Source organism: Pieris brassicae, chromosome 2, assembly GCF_905147105.1.
Source record: "Pieris brassicae chromosome 2, ilPieBrab1.1, whole genome shotgun sequence".
In the NCBI taxonomy this organism is placed as follows: Eukaryota; Metazoa; Arthropoda; class Insecta; order Lepidoptera; family Pieridae; genus Pieris; species Pieris brassicae.
In genome coordinates this window covers 7,606,157-7,624,942 of record NC_059666.1, presented here as the reverse complement: position 1 = coordinate 7,624,942, position 18,786 = coordinate 7,606,157, and the positions used below count along the sequence as shown (strand labels likewise).

General features: G+C 32.3%; 1 protein-coding gene across 4 annotated transcripts in view; it reads left to right on the top strand.

The window, feature by feature from the left end:
- LOC123717128 (integrin alpha-PS2) overlaps positions 1-18,786 on the top strand; it is an 87,808-nt gene that overhangs the window by 45,665 nt on the left and 23,357 nt on the right. For 2 of the 4 annotated variants that reach the window (XM_045672973.1, XM_045672956.1), the window contains exons 3-5: positions 855-952; positions 17,469-17,595; positions 18,091-18,111. In XM_045672973.1, coding sequence (XP_045528929.1) covers positions 855-952; positions 17,469-17,595; positions 18,091-18,111 — 246 coding nt within the window. The remainder of the gene's footprint in view (positions 1-854; positions 953-17,468; positions 17,596-18,090; positions 18,112-18,786) is intronic. The other 2 variants (XM_045672982.1, XM_045672963.1) reach the window with 1 other exon arrangement.

Here is an 18,786-nt window from a genome sequence, read left to right as displayed (position 1 = left end):
TTTCAGTATCTTAACTGAATGCCTTATGAAAAAACCAACGCGTTGCCGAATCCCTTTTACCTATATTAATATACTTTAACTGAAATTAAAAAATATAACACAAGAACAAAGAGTCTTCCCCTCTAATAGAGACTGTAGTAGTGTTAATAGACACTTTCATATGTAAAATGTCCTTATTAGTAAATTAGCATAGGCTAAAATTACTTATTAGTCTTAAGTTAGGCTAGATCGTAATGTTCCATGATGTCACAGGGAAGACACATTTATTTAAAAAATGGGACATTAAACACAACAGCAACAATATATTTGTTAATAAAATTTATGTAGAATGTATGAAACAGCGGATGGAAACAGCCGTTAGCAGAATGCGTGTATCCATCACAATTCTGCCGTTACGAAATTGAAACCGCGTATGATGCCTCTGGGATATAAAATTAAGTTATTGCCTCTGATTTTTCACTCAAGTATAATTTCAGTATCGATCTTATCTTAATACTCGTGTACATGCAATTTTGATCTTTTACAATTATTTATGGAGATAAAAAGCTTATAAGATTTACGGCTCTTTACCGCGGAATATTACAAAACAGTATTCTTACTCCGCGAATTTTTTTACTGTTGTTAATGTCAGTGAACTATGATCTTCTACATTTAAATATTTCTATCTATTTGAAGTAATACGCGTTTAGTAAAGGATTAATCAGTCCAATTGTATGTACTCGTCTCTTTTCATCAAAGCATAAACACATCATGAAAGAAAGAGACCAGAGAGTAAGGTGTGCAATTTTGTTTTTAGTGAGACTTTTATGTACCTAAAACCTTAATGTGACTCCAACAATACATGTTTGTTGCAGATAACAACGTAGACAGTGCCCATCGACAGATAGACCAGAAATCGAATCAATGGTTTGGAGCGACCCTTACGAGTACAGGCAGAAATGGGCCTATTGTGGTAAGTTTAATATAGCTTTTGCAAGGAAAATAAACTAAATAAGCAAGCCTAGTCAACGGTTACATTCTCAGTATTTAGTTTGGCCACAAAGCTTGAGTGTTTCACTCTAGTCGAGGTCGTATGATCGAACCAGGGCTGTACACCAAAAGACGTTTCTTACTATGTGCATATTTAAAATTTGGCTAACCAAGGGTTATACCATTGGCTTTTTTTTAAGTTAAATAAGCTTAGATCTTTTATCCATTAAGAATGCCGCGTTGATCTACAGATGCTTGGGCCTAGCTAAAACTTGAGAATGGCTGGATCGATTTGGCTAATTATGATCTTGAAATATTTGAGGTAGCATGAATAATAAGTAAAGAAAAATACAAGTCAATTGAATTTTGCTAGCTGAGAAATATTTGATTTCTTCTGTCTTTTTAGAAAAAAAATGTGTCTTGGTTGTCATATTAATCAATGCCTTCAGAAATGTGTCTTTAATAAACTAGTATGAGGTCCGATTTCTTTGGTGTGTTTTATAAATGTGCTTATTTTCTACTTATAAAAGAAACAAAAAATATCCAATTCAAATAAGTTAACCGTCAGTTTTCTATAACCGTCTCTCAAAAATGGCATCTTCTAATTTCAAGCTTTTTTTCGAACACAGTAGACCGTCTGCAAAAGACAATAGTTATATTGTTTCAAATGAATGGCATTTGCGAAGACACTGACGGGTGACCCCATAAGAGTGACCTATAAAGTTTATGGGACGACTACACCCTTCCTGCTCCACCCAGCAGACATAATAAACTTGTCATTTAGTTCATATATAATGTAGTGGTATGGTTTATGTACTAACGGATTTGGGACAAGTGATTCATTTCTTGTGTGCAAAAGGATTTTTGAAATAATATGTTTTAAGTTTTATTGAAATAATATTAGTTATTTTTGAAATAATCTTAACTAATAACCATTGCAATTAAAACTCCAGCGTAGAATTAAGCTACAGAAAGGCACAATATTCTACGACATCAATATTTTTATTAAAGTTATCAGTTTAGCAAATGAACTGCTTGTTGTAGGAAATTTTGAATGAGTCTGATATAAAAATGCACTCTTCCGAAAATAATAATTATTCGATTAGAATAACAATATAATCGTTGTTAGTAGCCATTCAAATTATACTCCGTATATATATGTATACTATATCTATATAGGTATAGTTACCTCGAGCTAAGTAAAGACTCACTGAGGTGAGTGTGACGTGGCGTCGTCCCATGTAATTAACTGTGCATCATCACAGTGACCTTTTGCTAGTATAATTTGCCAAAATAACCATCAATTTGGTACGAAAGTGGGTCAATCGAGTCGAAATGGGGTAAGCTTTACAACTTGAGGACGTTTGCGCTATCACTGATGGGTCAGCATAATGCTAAAAGGCTGTTTATTGCAAAAGAAAATATAAATTAACGCGAAAATATTCAGAAATTAAATTTTACAACTTTAATATGATTTTATCTTCTGACTCAAAAACAAAGTATAATGCCAATGTAATTTCATCTCTTTGCTACATTGAAACAACTTTTACAAGTATTAAAAGCTTTAGTGTAATACGTATTAATATGGAAAAGACCAATATTATATGACCGGTCCCTCAGAGCTGACGTTTTTCACAGCGTATAAGTAATTTTTTTATAGTATCTAATAACTTCATCTCTTCATATTACCTTATATTTAGAGAACCTTTTCTATCGTATAGATCGATTAATTTCGCATAATTTACTTTCCCTCAACGTCTAATACTTGTGTTAGCTTAGTGGTATCAATGTACGACTCTCATCTCTGGAGCCGTAGGTTCGATCCCCATATATTAATGGAGATTCTGCCTATATGAGCACTTAATACTCGGTCGTACGGTGGGGCAAACCCGAGGAAACCGGCATGCGTTAGGCCTAAAAAGTCGACAGTGTGTGGTACAGAAGGCTGATGACCTATTAGAAATGATCACGGAAAAGATACAGAAATCTGAGGCCCAGACCTAAAAAAGGTTGTAGCGCTATTTGTAATAAACGTCTAATACGTAAAGAGGGAATTAGTAGAGCGCTTACTCACATGGTTATTCATGCGGTCGGCTCGCTTTCAATCCCTCACTTTTTGCATTCCCCGCGATCAGTCAAGCTTCGAGGATGCTTTTTGCCCGCTCCCTTATGGGGAAGGAATTTTTATTGGGGTATGCCGAATTAGTGCAAAAACGGTACCTTCTCAGGCCGTTGTTGCAATTTGTTTAGCTGTTTTATTTCATTTGTAATCGACGTGACTGGGATGTCTGATGCCGTATATACAGGCTGTTGGGAATTTCTGAGCTATTTTTAAATTTCTAATCTAATATTACGAATATTTTCAACACAGTATTTACAATATTCTTAAACTACATAGGTTTATTTATACTTCGTTAGATTAAACATAGCATACAAAACAGGTTCCATAAGATATTAGGCATCTGGAGGCCTTTTCGCTAACAAGGGATTGCTAGAAACACTAATGTAGAGTAAAGTACAAGAAGTGCATAAAAAATATTAAAATAACAATATTACATGTAACACTAGAAATACTAACTAAAACTAAACTAAACTAAAATCTAGAAAAAGTAATAATAATAATATTATTAAAAGTTTAAAAGCTAAGCTTTGGGTAAATAAAAATGAAGATTATAGAATATATATATTATATTAATATAGAAAATTTATACAAGTTTTAAATGTTTGATCCCTGTGGCAGTGAACTTGCTATACTTAGTCGTTTAGTGAGGAAAGCATCAGCTCTGGGTTCACTGGTACGATCTACCAGGTGCCAACTTAAATCTTAAGTCTGTACTCAAAATGAAATCACCGTTGGAGAAAGGACTTATATTTGAGCCGTTTTGCGGTCTGATTTTGTGCTTGTCTGAGGTATGTGAGACACAAATATGTCCACACGCAGCAAATCGTATGTGTTTATGCATATATATTGCCTTATTTATAAAGCCCAAATGAATCCTATTTCGTTATGTTAGTTTGGTTTATAGGTCAAATGTGTCATACCTACAAATCTTTAACAGTGAAAACTGTGAAAGTGTGAACATGCTAAACGTTAATCTAGAGAACACCCTGTACTAACAATGCAAACTTATAATTGTTAGTCGATCGGCGAGTTTTTGCTACAATCGTTTATTTATAACAAATTACTTGGATAAGCTAATGTTATGCGTTTGTGTTTGTATTCGCCACACGCGGTACAAGTTGTATTAATATTTCATTGCATTCTCACGAGACGCTTTCAGGAGATCTTGCTAGTTTAATAGACGTTTTAAAAATCACTTTACTGTGTAATGTATCTTGCTTTGGAACTGACCTATCATATTAGACAAGCTCCGTCTTTAAATTCATTTAAGAATTGTCCCGTTGTCCATTTCTCTTCTACCTCATAATAACATATATATTAATTACGACTCATTTACCCTAAGATGAGCGTTAATTGTTTATTATTATATTATTTTTAGATTAGAAAATAGTAAATTTAAATTTTTATTTAGTTTTGAACAAAATTACATGTAAAATTCTAGTTTTACATGTAATTTTGTTCTTTCTTATGCACTTGTACTTTACCCTCAGTAGGTATTTATTCTTTTATTTTTCCATACAATGGTTGGCTGGAAGTAATCGCTTGTTAGCGATAAGGCGGCCCGATGCCTAATAACTATTGTAACCTGTTTTTTATATGTATGGTAACGAAGTGTAAATAAAAAAATAATATAATGTAAGTACATGTTTGCCACATTTTTCTCTTAACCGTAGATCAGTATACCGGCGACACATCGTCGATTGTAATTGCAAATCCATCGCGCGATAAATCATTAGATATCGAGTCGTATCCGTCGCATTCATCGTGGCTCCATGGAACAAGAATAACTAGAAAATATATGGAGTCGATTAGAAATATATTATCTCAATGTGTGTTGATATTTTTTTACATTTAATACCGTAAATACGTGAGTAACTTTAAAAATAAAATCATGACTCAATGTTAGAATCTCATACCTAACATACAGCCATTTATTTATTTCATTGTTCTACTATGGGTTAACTATAAATCAAATAAAACATTAATAAATTTCAGCAACACATGTGTACACTTCGACAAATTTTATTATGACCCCATACAATCGTATCATTTTCTACAAGATAATTTCACACCTCTGTTCCATCAAAAAGAATAATCGCTGTACAATCTTCAACCTCCCATCCTCATTCTGAAACCACTGATGAAGGATAAATTCAAGTACGACTTGATAAGCTGTATAAGGCAGCGACAGATCGGTGACGAGATAGACAGTTTCTTAGTACCTGCATTGTTTACTTGTCTCCACTCACACTACCACGACTTCTAAGTAATGATGCATTTAATATGACGTGGTGGAGGAATGATGCTAGGAATATACTTCGTGGTATTGTCATTACTAACGCTGTGTAAATTAGGTGTGATAGAAAGACTGACGATGACAATTTTAAAGAAAAGAAAGTATTCATTTACAAGAGTAGAGGTGGTAAATACTAGATTTCTTCGAATAGATGTATTTGTGTTGAATTTATACAAATACATTTATTACTAAATTACATAATAATAAAAAACTATAGGCACACAGTAATAGAATTTTTGCCAGTTCACTCAACGTAAAATAAAAAAGGTACGTTAATCTATGTTATTCGTTAACAGCGAATCCTGGGTGCCCTTTACAGAACTTCAGTCCTACCTGTGGGCACATGAAGTAACGACGGACGATGTCACTTTCTGACATACCCATCAGGAACATTGAAGCTAAGGCAATGTGGTACTGCCGAATTACTGTCCTAGCCATGTAACAATTAAGTACATCATAAGCATTCTAATAAAGTAACTGGGGAAAAAAAGTCTAGTAATCAAAGTAACTTCTAATTTAAAAGGACCAAACATGGAATCTCGTCTGCAAAATCCTATTCCAGCTTGTCAGCCAAAATTCTCGGCTCGAATATTTTTTGTAGACCCTCTTTAAATTTTAAAGTCTCAGCGTGTCTAAATAAATTTCGGTCCTCCTGTGAAAAGGGTATTTAAACAAATTGTCCGCTTATTTGTCAGGCATAGTTGAGTTCTTGTGGCGCTCCTAATATGGTGTCTTCTGACGGGTGCGCATCTCGAAACCTTATATGGCACATTTCTCTTATTGTTTTCATTTGTGTATCAGCTTGTTTTTCGATACCCCTTTTTGCGGAAAGACTAACAGGTAATAAATATGCTTATTTCAATGTTGTATTTCAAGCTTTTGATTCCTTAGCTTTTCTTTGTATTATCTTTTATGATTTTCTACTTTACTTTCTCGCAGTTGTTTAAACATTTTAAAATATAGTATATCCCTTATATATAGTATTGTCTTTTGTTAAAATAGCTTTTACACATTAAGTAAACACTTTTTGAACGGATTAAAGCTATGTATTGTTATTAAAACTTATAATTATTTACATAATTCTAAATTTTAACCGACGTTCAACGTGCGTGGTCACGGTGACTGAAGACAAGTGGTGTTAAATGTCAAAAGTATCACAACTGCAGAGAAAGTTGAAAGATAAAAACAACTCTATTTCCCTTATACATACTAAGTTATTCGCGATTAGGTCACTTTATAATAGCAATAGTAACAGTAGACTATGAAACTCCAAATTTATAGAATATCACTTGGACTATAGATACAGAATTCTATATTTTTAAAAAAACTTAGTTTTTCGTTTCTATATTCGAGGTAATTAACAGCTTGTGGTAGGAATATGTGTGTGTTTATGTATTTTTTAACCATATACCTAATTTAGTATTCATGCGGCGTGGAGGCAGTATCCTTGTAACCATAATAGTGAAACAAGATGGTAAAGAAATCTGATTATTATCAATGATATTACAACACTCTATTAGTAATTTGTTCAATATTCTATCCGTGTATCAAATAAAAGGAAATTGGACACGCGTGCGCAGGAATTGTAGCAAAAACCATTAGTGATGGGGTTATGGGGCTTCGTTATGAACTATTATGTTTTCATTCGTTCCGGTTAACTGTTAATTATTGTATTGTTGTGTTAGGGAAATTAAAGTTTTGATTAATTTCTTTGTGAGAAAGAATGTTTTGTGTATATGGATAGAAAATTAGTTTAAAAGGATTATCTCTTTCTAATTTTACTTGAACAGTGATTATTTTACTGATGCGACTCTCATTACTGGGGTAGTCAGTGCGAACATCGCACGGTGAACATCGCGAGGAAACCAGCATGCTTCAAATTTAAAAATCGCTGAAATCTGTCAAACAAAAGGCTAATCATGTCTGTGAAATAAAAATGAGCAAAGAAATTGAAGCAATCTGAGGCCAGGACCCATATACGGTTATAGCACAACTGGAGTTATATTATAACAATGAAACAAATGTCCCATCCGCTATTGGGTTTCCGAGAACGCAAACAACGTGATAAATTGTGCAAATCCTCCTAAAAAGCTTCTTTGGGTTAAGCGAATCTTCCTACAATACCAAATTAAACCAAAACAAACCTAAAAATCGATCTCAGACTTCTCAAAGTTTATTATAATTATTTCTGCATAAAATATTTACCGTCAAAAAGCAACAAGAATCACAGCTAATTTGCCCATTGTGCCATTGTCAATATCCTCGAAGCGTATGATAAAAGATCAATAAGAAAATTATTACGTTTCCTGTTGAGGCGTTTGCGCAGCAAATAGGCGTGATATACTGCGCAGGCTTTCATTATTATGTTGATTGGTCCAAAGCAAAGACTTTTGTAAATTTTCGTTCCCTTCGCTTCAATTGAGACTCAAAACATTTTCAATTGTTTTTAGTAGGTTACTTGTGTAACAATTGGACCTAATACACAACCTGGTAAACGATTGTTTACAATTTTAGTTAATACAATAATTAGTTAAATGTATTAATACTATTTTAATTTATTATCAAATGTCACGGCATACTGTGTTTTAAAACCTATCATAACGCACAAATACTATTATTTATAAAGAAGCCTCTTAGAGCTTTTATTTTTAAATCTAATCGACACGCGCCAGCTTCTCCCTCGGATTTTCACACGTCGGGTTTTACTTTGCAATATAATAACGTGGCATCTTCAGCTAATATTACCCCATTGTCCTCCAGGCACGGGCTACAAGATATTGAATAGCTATAAATATCATATCAACGAGATAGCTATAATTAATCTTTATTGCAACGGTAGTTTTAGACAATTGAATCTTTGTGCTAAAGTTATTTGTGCGATAAGTCTGAGTTTGTTGAGTGTTGTTTTATGTAATGCGAGATTTGTATTAATATTTAATTGGTAATTGGAATCCTGGACCTTTGGAAGAAAATGAAGGAACATATGAAGTCAAAGTCAAAGTAAAAAATCATTTATTCATACACACAATGTACACTTATGAACGTCAGTAAAATAGATAAATATACAGTAATTGCTTCTAATTTTAAGTTTACTCCCAGTTCTCAAATCAAGGTCGTAGAACGGAAGAGAAGAATAATAAATAAATAATATAATAATAAATTTGCATTTTCTGACATTGTAAGTAGTTAGTTCTGGTTGAAAGAAACGAACAAACTTCGCTATAAAAATATTTATTATCTAATAAAGTTTTTAAAGAATGAGGTATTTTTTTATTGTAGGTTTTCACATATAATTATCAAATCAATGTATACAAAATATTGTAATAACTATTTTAAAAGTAAGTATGGAGTTTCTTCCCCATTCTTCTCCATATAAAACTACCATTTAGTACCATTGTAATTTTCACCTTCAAAAGCGTTTTTGAGAGGCCTAATTAAAATAAATGATTTGACTTTGAAATTTAATCTTATCCAAACAACCTTCTTAATCATAAATTTATATTACTTAAAAGATCTATTTTTAATTGCATATCTTACATAATTTTGCACCTATTTCACTCACCTAACTTTTTCTTAAAAGCTTACCAGGAACAGATCGCTCGAAAGCGGTAAAGCCGCCCTAGTCCTTCTTATTATTTAATTTGTATTCATTTTCACAACGAAGTGTAACTAAATAAGTAATCCTTCCGAGACGATAATTAAGGAACGCTAAACGAATAGGTAACAACGTTTCCCCTTCGCTCTGATACATTGCAATATTCCGCACTCAATAAGCGACCATACGCCTTGCTCTCACATTCTCAACAATTCTTTACAGTAAAATACGAGTATACTAAAAATACATTACAATGCACTTTTCGGCACTTCAAAAGGTTTTAAAACAAAGGTCCAAGTTTGGTGTTCCTTGAAAGGCTTTCGAGGTACTCAATGAAGGTAGCTATACAAGGTAGTGAATAAACGTCTAGCAGACAAATTGATGTGATTTAATAGTCTATTGTATGTGGCATGTATGCGGCTACAGCTTAAATGGTTATCAATATACTGGGATAGCCTTTTCTACTAGGATTTCCCTTCGCTATCGACTTTAGTAATCTCATCTATGAAAATATGAGCAGTACCAGCAAGTTTTTTAAGGAACAATATATCAATTCGTTTGTCACAATGTTTTATAAAAATATTGACACAAATTTAACTTAGATTGTTTTTTTTATTTAAATATATTTGGTTCTTTATATAACATATTAAATCTTTTTTTATGGAAAAGGGGGGCAAACGAGCCTAATGGACGGCAATGGGCATCGCAGCCCATGGAAAACTATTTTTAGTGGATGCGTTGCCAACTTGTGAAGCAGGAGTATACTCTTACTTTGAACAATTGGAGGACGTATCTCTCAGGGAAGATACCGACAAGACCGGAGTCGATTTGACAGTTCGCTAGTTCGCAAAAGAAAGTTTATTGTGAAGTGGACTGTGGAAACAGCCATCAAGGTGATGCTGATAAAATTTTTGAACGATACGGGTCTTAAAGTGTTGAAACGTAGCAGGTATCAACTGAAACAACTCTTCAGAGCAGTCACCATAGTATATTTTAAACATAAACATTATTTAAAATAAAAACACTTGTTTAACGTTTTAAAAAGGTTTAATATAACCAATATTTGTTAATTTTATTTACAGTACCTTGAAGATAACTCGTTTACCAAGATTTCCGAATGCGTAAGTCAAGTTTCACGATAACCTTGCAGCTTCCGCTTGATAACTCTTCACGGAAGACATTTTATCTAATTTATTACTTAATATATTGTGTCATTTATTGCGGTCCTAGACGCGAAAGTCGTTGATAATTAATATGGAAGGTTACATTAGTTTATCGGCGGATATTTATTTGTTGTTAAGTTTTTTATGTAAGCAATGGTATTGTAGATTCCAATGGTACAAGTTGTTTGTTGCTGTTAGTTAAAGAAAATTGGTTTTGCCACCGTTATTTTATCGTTTAACTCTTAGAAGTTGCCGCTTTATTTACGCTATCAATACCGTAGATTACTTCACTGAGAAATATAGCAGCTAAACTTTATCATTCTAACCTCAAAGCAATACACTGCTTTCGTGAATTGTGCTATACGCACTGAAAGGATTTCGTCACTTGATTTTACTAGTGTTGCAACAGCTGCGTGCGACACAAAATTTTCACACACGAAAATCCACAAAAGGAAATCGGGAACAAATCAGAGTTCTATTTCTATACGGTTACCTTTGCGGGCCGTTCCTTATTTGGAATGGATCATAACTGCACAGGGCAGTACTACAGTTAATCTCGAGTTTCCCTTTTAAAGATCTAACGGCTCGGGACAATTAGAGGGACGTAAGAAGTGGTCAAGGGATCGTAGCCGAGTTCTATGTAGGTCTCGGGAGCTTCTTCTCGTGTGTTTAATTCAATGAGTAAAAGCATAGTAAAGGATATACACATCGTAATTTTCATAATTTGTATTCGAAGGCTTACTGCCGAACTATAAAGAGCGGTGTTTAGAAAGCAAGAAAGTGATCCGTTCTTCATCTATGCTTGTATATTACCTATACGCTTATAGTCCTACCAAATAATTCAAATAAACAAATCAGTAGTGGTGTATGTACTACTTAAAAAAACAATTTGACTTAAAACTGAAGACCATTTTTTAATTTGTCATATACCAATTTCATTCTTAATACATTTGTTAGTGTTATTAACTTTTTAATAATGACACTTAACACCAAAAGCTTAAAGCAGTAATGCGAGTAATCAGTTAATTTAATGTTAAATTAATTAAAACTGTAAACTCTCGTCAAATTGTTATGCCTTAAAAGTCATAATGATGACAAGAACAATTTTGCAAATTATGAAGTAAATGCAGTTTATAATTATTGCAATTTTCATGCTTGTTGCAATTGCATTCAAGAATTTAAGTCACAAGGAAAAGGATGTCATTTAATTAGAAAATTATCATTCTAAAACATTAATTCTTATATTCATTAAATCACTGCAAACCCGTTTTTGTGTGTATTTTTTTTTAATGAATCAGTCGCGCTTCAACCTTTTTAGGTCTGAGACTCTGAGAGAGATTTCTGTATCTGTTTCAAAATCATTTGTCAATATAATACGCGATCAGCATCTGACATACGTTGTCGACTTTTTAGGTATTATGCAACCCAGTTTCCTCAGGTTTTCCTACACCGTTCGAACGAATGTAAAATGCGCACATAGAAAGTCCATTGGTGTACAGCCGAGAATCGAACCTATGACCTCAGTTGAGAGTCCCATGCTGAAGTTACTAGGCCAACACTGCACCTTTGTGTGTGTGCACACAAATTCTGATATTATATAAGGTTTTCAGTAGTGAAAAAGTTTATCATAATGGTGAATTTTGATTTTAAAAGCCGTTTAAACTATAAATAATAACAATAAATTTGTGGTAAAGCTTTATCATTTACTCTATACACATATTAATACAATTTTATTATCATCTTCAAAACTGTTCATTCACTCGTAATTGACTGAAATCGGGTAGGACTAGAGTCAGTATCGAGTTTTTCTATGACAGCAATGTATTGAGATCATTCCCCCATATATGCGTACAACTGTACTTGCTCTTTTTCTCCCTTTATCTCCCTAAGGCCAAACAGTGCGTTCCTAAAATTAACTGTGCTTGAGTACAGCTAGCTTCGTATCTAATGGGGTTACAACAGAAGCGGCAGAAAACGGAACAAATTATGAAATCCGAGATCGTCCTCGTAGGTAAAATATGTTTAATTGTCATTTCAATTCCAAAAACAAATAAAAAAGAATTACAACCGAAACAAGAAACTGTACCAAGAATGTTAATTATATAACTACATATATTTATTTATAAGTTCGTGATATCATACATAATACTATATCTACAGTATATGTTACATGGTACCTTTTCTAAAATATACGGCTATTATGGTAAATGTTACAAAAATGTATTAAAATAAAAATCCTAGTAATTTTTTTCAGAAAATAGTGGATTAGGTATAAGATAGACACTTAACAATGCTTACTAGTTGCAAATGCAAAGAACATTTTTGACATATGCTTATAAAATTTAGCGGTGACAATGGTGATAAGTGGCAACTCTTAGGGAAGATTAGACGCGCGTGCGCAACTTAAACGTTGTAAAGTGGAATGTTGTGTAACATTACAGTTAGATCAAACAATAGTAGATAAGAAGAGTATACACCGCAAAAATGAGGTTAAGCTAAATGCTATTTAATCATTTCTTAACAGAAAAAAATTTGTAAATAAAAATGCTTATAAAATACGATCTGTCACATGAGAGAGTCATGACAAATGGCAGTGACATGATGTCAGTCTGGTATATACCGGGTCATATCTCCAACCTGTTTAAGTCCTACAGCGCTAAAAAATATTTTTACATACATTAACGTACATTTCTTGGTTCAATTTGAAGATCTTAGGTTGTCATGTTGCACTCCTTTAAAGCATAATCTATCTAGCACGACGTGCTAAGGTGTGTTTCTTCTCAGCGAGCTAACATAACTGTACCTACACGTAAAATATATTGAATCTTGTATTGCGAAATTATAAACGATTGTGTCATAAATCACTTTCGCTTTTGCACAAAATCCTTTCCATTTAGCAACAAATCTAGAAAATCGTCCATAAATCACATAGCGGCTCTCTTAAATCAAATTGTACAAATATTACGAAACTTTACAACTTCATTGAACACCCATTATAATTTACAACTGCCACCATTGTATTGTGACAAATGGGTCAGGTAGGTCAAAAAGACATTGTTCGGGAATGTGCTACAACATTATTGTACGTTCTAACAACAGTGCTCTGTTTGTAGATTCTTTTGATGATCTGTGGCAAAATGATGTTTTCCGTGTTATTTGGATGACTGTGGTAAATCAAATATAGTCTATGAAATAATAACTTGGAATTATTTTAAATCTGGAATAAATATATTTCGTCAATCTTATGTATTTAAGTGGTTCAATAAAAATAAAAGCAGTAATTTACTATAAGAATTTAGCGTAGCATATAAGGAAACGTTGAAAAATCTCGTATCGATTCAGAATGCTTAATTTTAAATTGTTTAATGTACCAGACAGCAATAAACTGGCAACATTAGCCTATTTCTCGACTATTCTCGTAACTGATTTGGGTCAGAGTTGTGTCAATTGGGCTGCTTTGTGCAATCTGCGCTGATTACGTCAAGAATATATTGAATGTTTGAACTGAGAGTATTTTTAATACACGTACTCTCTAAGTGCAACGATTTGTAACACGTTGCTTGTATGAAAAGGTAAAGTTTCAAATATCTTCTGCAAATAGGTACGCAATTTCTTTTACATGCTCGAAATAATACATATAACATAAATTATAAGGGATGCGACTGGTGGCCACAACAAGCGATCTCGTCCAGGCAACCCTAGTAAGGAAAAAATCTAAATTACAATTACGAAACTTAATCTTAAATAAATAAAATAACCTAAAAACTAAAAGCGGTTCTCACGGTTCATATACTACAATGCAATACAAAAGAATAAGAAAATATGAATTACTAAAGTCACGATTGAGCAGGATCGGGTATGGTTTCATACATACACTACCTTGATTATGAATTATCAGCTTCATGGAATTTTAATATTTAAGCCTATTTGCCCCCTTTTAACTGAACACTTTCGTCCTGGGTCTTTCGTCCCTTCTTGTCATATTGTTTACGGTGTACTGGAAAGAGACAATACAGTACACAGTTTACAGTTTACAGTTACACAGAATACAGTTTTTCGAAATTTAACAACCAAAAGGGATTAATATAAGATTACTTCATTTCATTATTTCATGATACTAAGTTTTAAATATAAGATTAAAGACTAGGTCACTGATGGGAGATCTCCAGCCGGTGTTACATTATTTTACATATTGTTAAGTGGTCAAATATATAACAGTTACCTCTTGCAGAACATTAACATCGTCGCCCCTTATTCATTCCCAAGGTTCAAAATTAGCGGAGTTTTTCAAGTTCCGTCTGCAAAATTAGCCTAGGTGTTTAGGCCTCTCATTCGAATTCTTTCGCGAATATCACAGAACAAATACTACTTATACAGAGCTAGATATATTCGGTAGTGGGTGGTACTGATCAATTTAAAAAAAACATTGTTAAGTGCCTATGTGATACGAGAAAGTGTCTTCTCTTATTTCACCATGCCTCCTGCTGTTAGAGGACAAATCTTTGTTTAAACTTATTTTATTATTATTAATTACTTAAGAAGTCATGTGGAACATGATGTAATGATTGTAGCTCTTTACAAACATTGTGTAAAACAAAAAAATTGGCGATTAAAAAGAGTGGCGGAGAATTTATTTGAGAACTGGCAGTAAATGTTAAATAAGAAGCATTTATTATGTATTTCATTTTTGACGTTCATAAGTATACATTGTATACATACCTATATGAATAAATTATTTTAACTATGACTTTGACATTACCTAATCCGCTATTTAGCTTAACAATAAAAAAACATACTACTAAATTTTTTAAATTGGAAGTGTAATATTTTATTACTTTTTATTTTTCTGTAACATTTATGTATATCATAACTGTCATGTACTTTAGACAAGATAGCTTGCAACTTATACTGTAGATATAACATTATGATTTGGTGAACTTAAACAAAGAAATAAAGTTGCAGTCTCTTTTGTGAACTTTATTGTAAGGAAGAAAAACTACTTACATTACGGTTCTTAACCCAAAAGTAATGCATCAATGATAATTTTTTAAACGGTTCATCGCTCAGTGAACAACGAATGACGAATATTATCCTTAAGGTTAATAACCGTATATTAGCTTGTTCGTGACTCAGGCTTTACGTGAATCAGTCTAACTTTTATGTTAATCCGAAGCGACATTCGAAAATGTCTTGATGTCTCACGATGGAGATGAGAATTGTATACAAAGTTTGAGAAATATCAGTTACGAAATATTTATTTTATATTCCCTGCTTGAAAAATTATTATTTTTTAACTTATTCCATATATCATTATATTATACGAAGTGTTTTCAACCATTTTAAAATATAATTAAATTCTTATGTTACAAATGTTCTATTGTGTTACAAATACATAATTTTAGTTTCATAAATGTTGATAAGGGTCATTTAAATATTTAACTCGGCCGATCGTCAAATTTTTTGATTGACTTACTGCTTTGTTTCACTGTGATTGTGTAGGACGTAATTTTTTAGATTTCCTTTTTGCCAATTATACTTTACTAGTTACGTCCTCATATTTATAATTTTGAAGTGAGTGGTTTGTGTGTGTGTTGTGTGTGTTTATGGCAAGGTACCAGTATGTTATCTAACCTCTCTTATTGTTCCCATACTAATATAATTTCTCTATACATACGACTGACAATTGTGCCTTTCTTCAGTTAATATAACGAAACGAGGTACCCAAAACTTATTATTTAGTATAAAACTGTGTATCGACGGCCTTATCTATTTTTTTCACAGTGGTTGCCTGGAAGAGATCGCTCGAAAGCGATAAGGCCGCCACTTGCACTCCTTTTTCTTTAATTATGTTAATTGTACTTACTATATACTTGCAACGAAGTGTTAATTAACGAAATAAATAAATAAAACTAGTAATTTATTATAAATACAATACTATATATATTATAAATATAAATACAATAAGTAATGTATTGTGTTTATTTATTGTTTAATAAGAAAAATAAAAGACGTATTTCTATATGACAAATGCGTGAAATAGTATCACCTCACAGTCTGCTGTGTCAGACCCAGAACAAAGTTATTTAAAAGAAAGTATATTCAGAATGTTTGAGTCATTCGGGTGAGTGTGGCGTTGCCAATAATGGTTCATTGATGGCCCATCGTAAACTCGTTGTAAACAAACAGATGGACGATTTTATTACTTGCTCGTAAAGCCCTGATTCAGGCCCTTTGATAACATATAAATATTGGTATGTTGGTCGCAAACATTAAAATTAATTAGTAGTTTTTAACAACTGGGCCCTTTATTCCGATTTGACATATCTATTAGTAGTAGTAATTATTATGTTATTCATTAATTTATTCGGTATCTGTGACCATGTAGACCTTAGTACGGACTCGAACCTAACTACTGGAGTTCCGATAACAAAATAAATAGAGAGAGATAAGGTAGAGATAGAGTAGAAGAAAAACAAACAAAACGTATGATTTTAGACTTCGTTAAAAATACGTAATTTTTATAAAGGTACTATGATTTAATCATCACAGCTGGCGTTGTTGTTTCTAACAGCTCGGTCGCACTAGCTTATTATAATGTTTACTGCGCACACGCACGTTCTATTTTAATTCGTTTCAGTTGCACAGGACTGCTAGGGCTATCTATGTTATGTAAAATGATTTGTCTCTCAAGTTTTTCTATATCACCATAGTAATTTATTTACATTATTTTTATTTTTACAGTGTATGTATTTTACGACATCAAAAAATATTGCTAGATAAAAAAATATTCGAATTAAAAATACATCAACATTGTAAATGCTCACAATTATTTCGTATAAGCAAAAGATTTTCATCAAAAGATAAAAATAATAAGCTAAGACGCCTTTGTAGGGAAATGAAAAGTAGGTATATAACTACATAAAAAAAGAATGTGACATCCCTAAAACAGATTCACCCCATGTTATTACAGGACATATGAACTGCCGAACTTTCAAGTTCATTGGTTTATTTACGTATTTATAAAATTAGACTTTAACAGGAATTGAGGTGAATGAAACAACATTTAAGGATGTTATGAACATCAATTTGAGGGTGACATTATGCAGTTTTGGACAAATTTAATATATAAAAACATGACATTTATTTAGCTTTTCTTAGAATAGCAACAGCTATTTAATAGGTACACATTTTTCATTAAAAAAATGTTCTTTCATCGACTAAAAAAATATATGAAGTTGCCATAAAAACTATATGGAATATTTTTTAGCTTAACTCTTTGTAAAATCTGTCCGGGAACTTTTCTTAAATGTGTGTTTTTTTCAGGCATGTGCCCCGCGGTATGTCTCATTCGTGAATGCTAAGTTGAACCAGCGAGATCCCGTGGGATCGTGCTTCGTGGCTAAAACACCAGACGCAATTGATGTCAACGAATTCTCTCCATGTCGTAATTGTAAGTGCATTATCTAATGAAAATTATACTTACAGATACTCGTATGAAAGATTTAATTATTATATTCGTTTAGTTCAGCGTTCTTGTAAAACCAAATAGTTAGTACCTAAATACGTAATTTCGTCGAGTAAATTAGATTATATGTATCCAACAACAACAAAACTAGTTACCGACTTAAAATGGCGGCATAATAAAAGCGCGCGATATAGCCGATCACTTCCGCCGGTAATGGTAAATTAGGATTTGAAATTAGCGTGACGTTTATACAGCGCCGCGTTTTATGCTTCGTATGTCTAACAATAGTATTTATATTTTGTGTGTGTAACAATTTATTTATGTTTTAATTTATCTGGTATACTTATATTGTACATTCAAAAAACAATATTTTAATAGTTATTTGTTTTAAGTTATAATTAACTTTATTTGTGCATTTATATTATATATTAACTTTTATTACCGGCATTTAGTTATTATGATATTACCTACTTTGTTTAGGGTTCCGCACTCAGGATGACGGTGAGTATATGTGTAAAATAGATGTTAATGCACCAATCGCCAATTCAACATTGGTCTCTTTAGTCTCATAACTTCAGGAATTATGTGTAAAATCTCAGATGTATTCAATAAACATGAGATCATAACTAAGTTATTATAATTAAAACCATAAACGCAACAACCTAATGGTTCATAGAGTATGCAACTTTACGCGTTTTTTATTTACTGTGTTGCATATTTTATCTATAATCTATGCTTCTACTTCGCCGTGCTTTGTTATGATCTCATGAAATTGCTCTTCGCGATACCGATATTTAATGTTAACACCACACAACATTGTAAATAATAGAATATCATTGTCGTAGATTAGACAATTTAAATCCAATTAAATAAAATATGTTTAAACTATACAAATTGTTTATGAAAAAAAATTTGATCCAAGCATTTGGATTAACTTTTACGACCATTAAAACTTTATATATATATATATTGAAATTTAACTTAAAAATGTATAATTGTATATATTATATAGGCTAACTCAATAAAAATATATTCTGAAATAAACATTAATTATAAAAAAGTTTCATATAACTATTGCATGTAAGTATTTATGTATGTGTATTGTTATTTTAGCTTATGTATAGATGTATAATACACGCTTAAATGAAAATAACCATAGTATAGGATATTATTCCT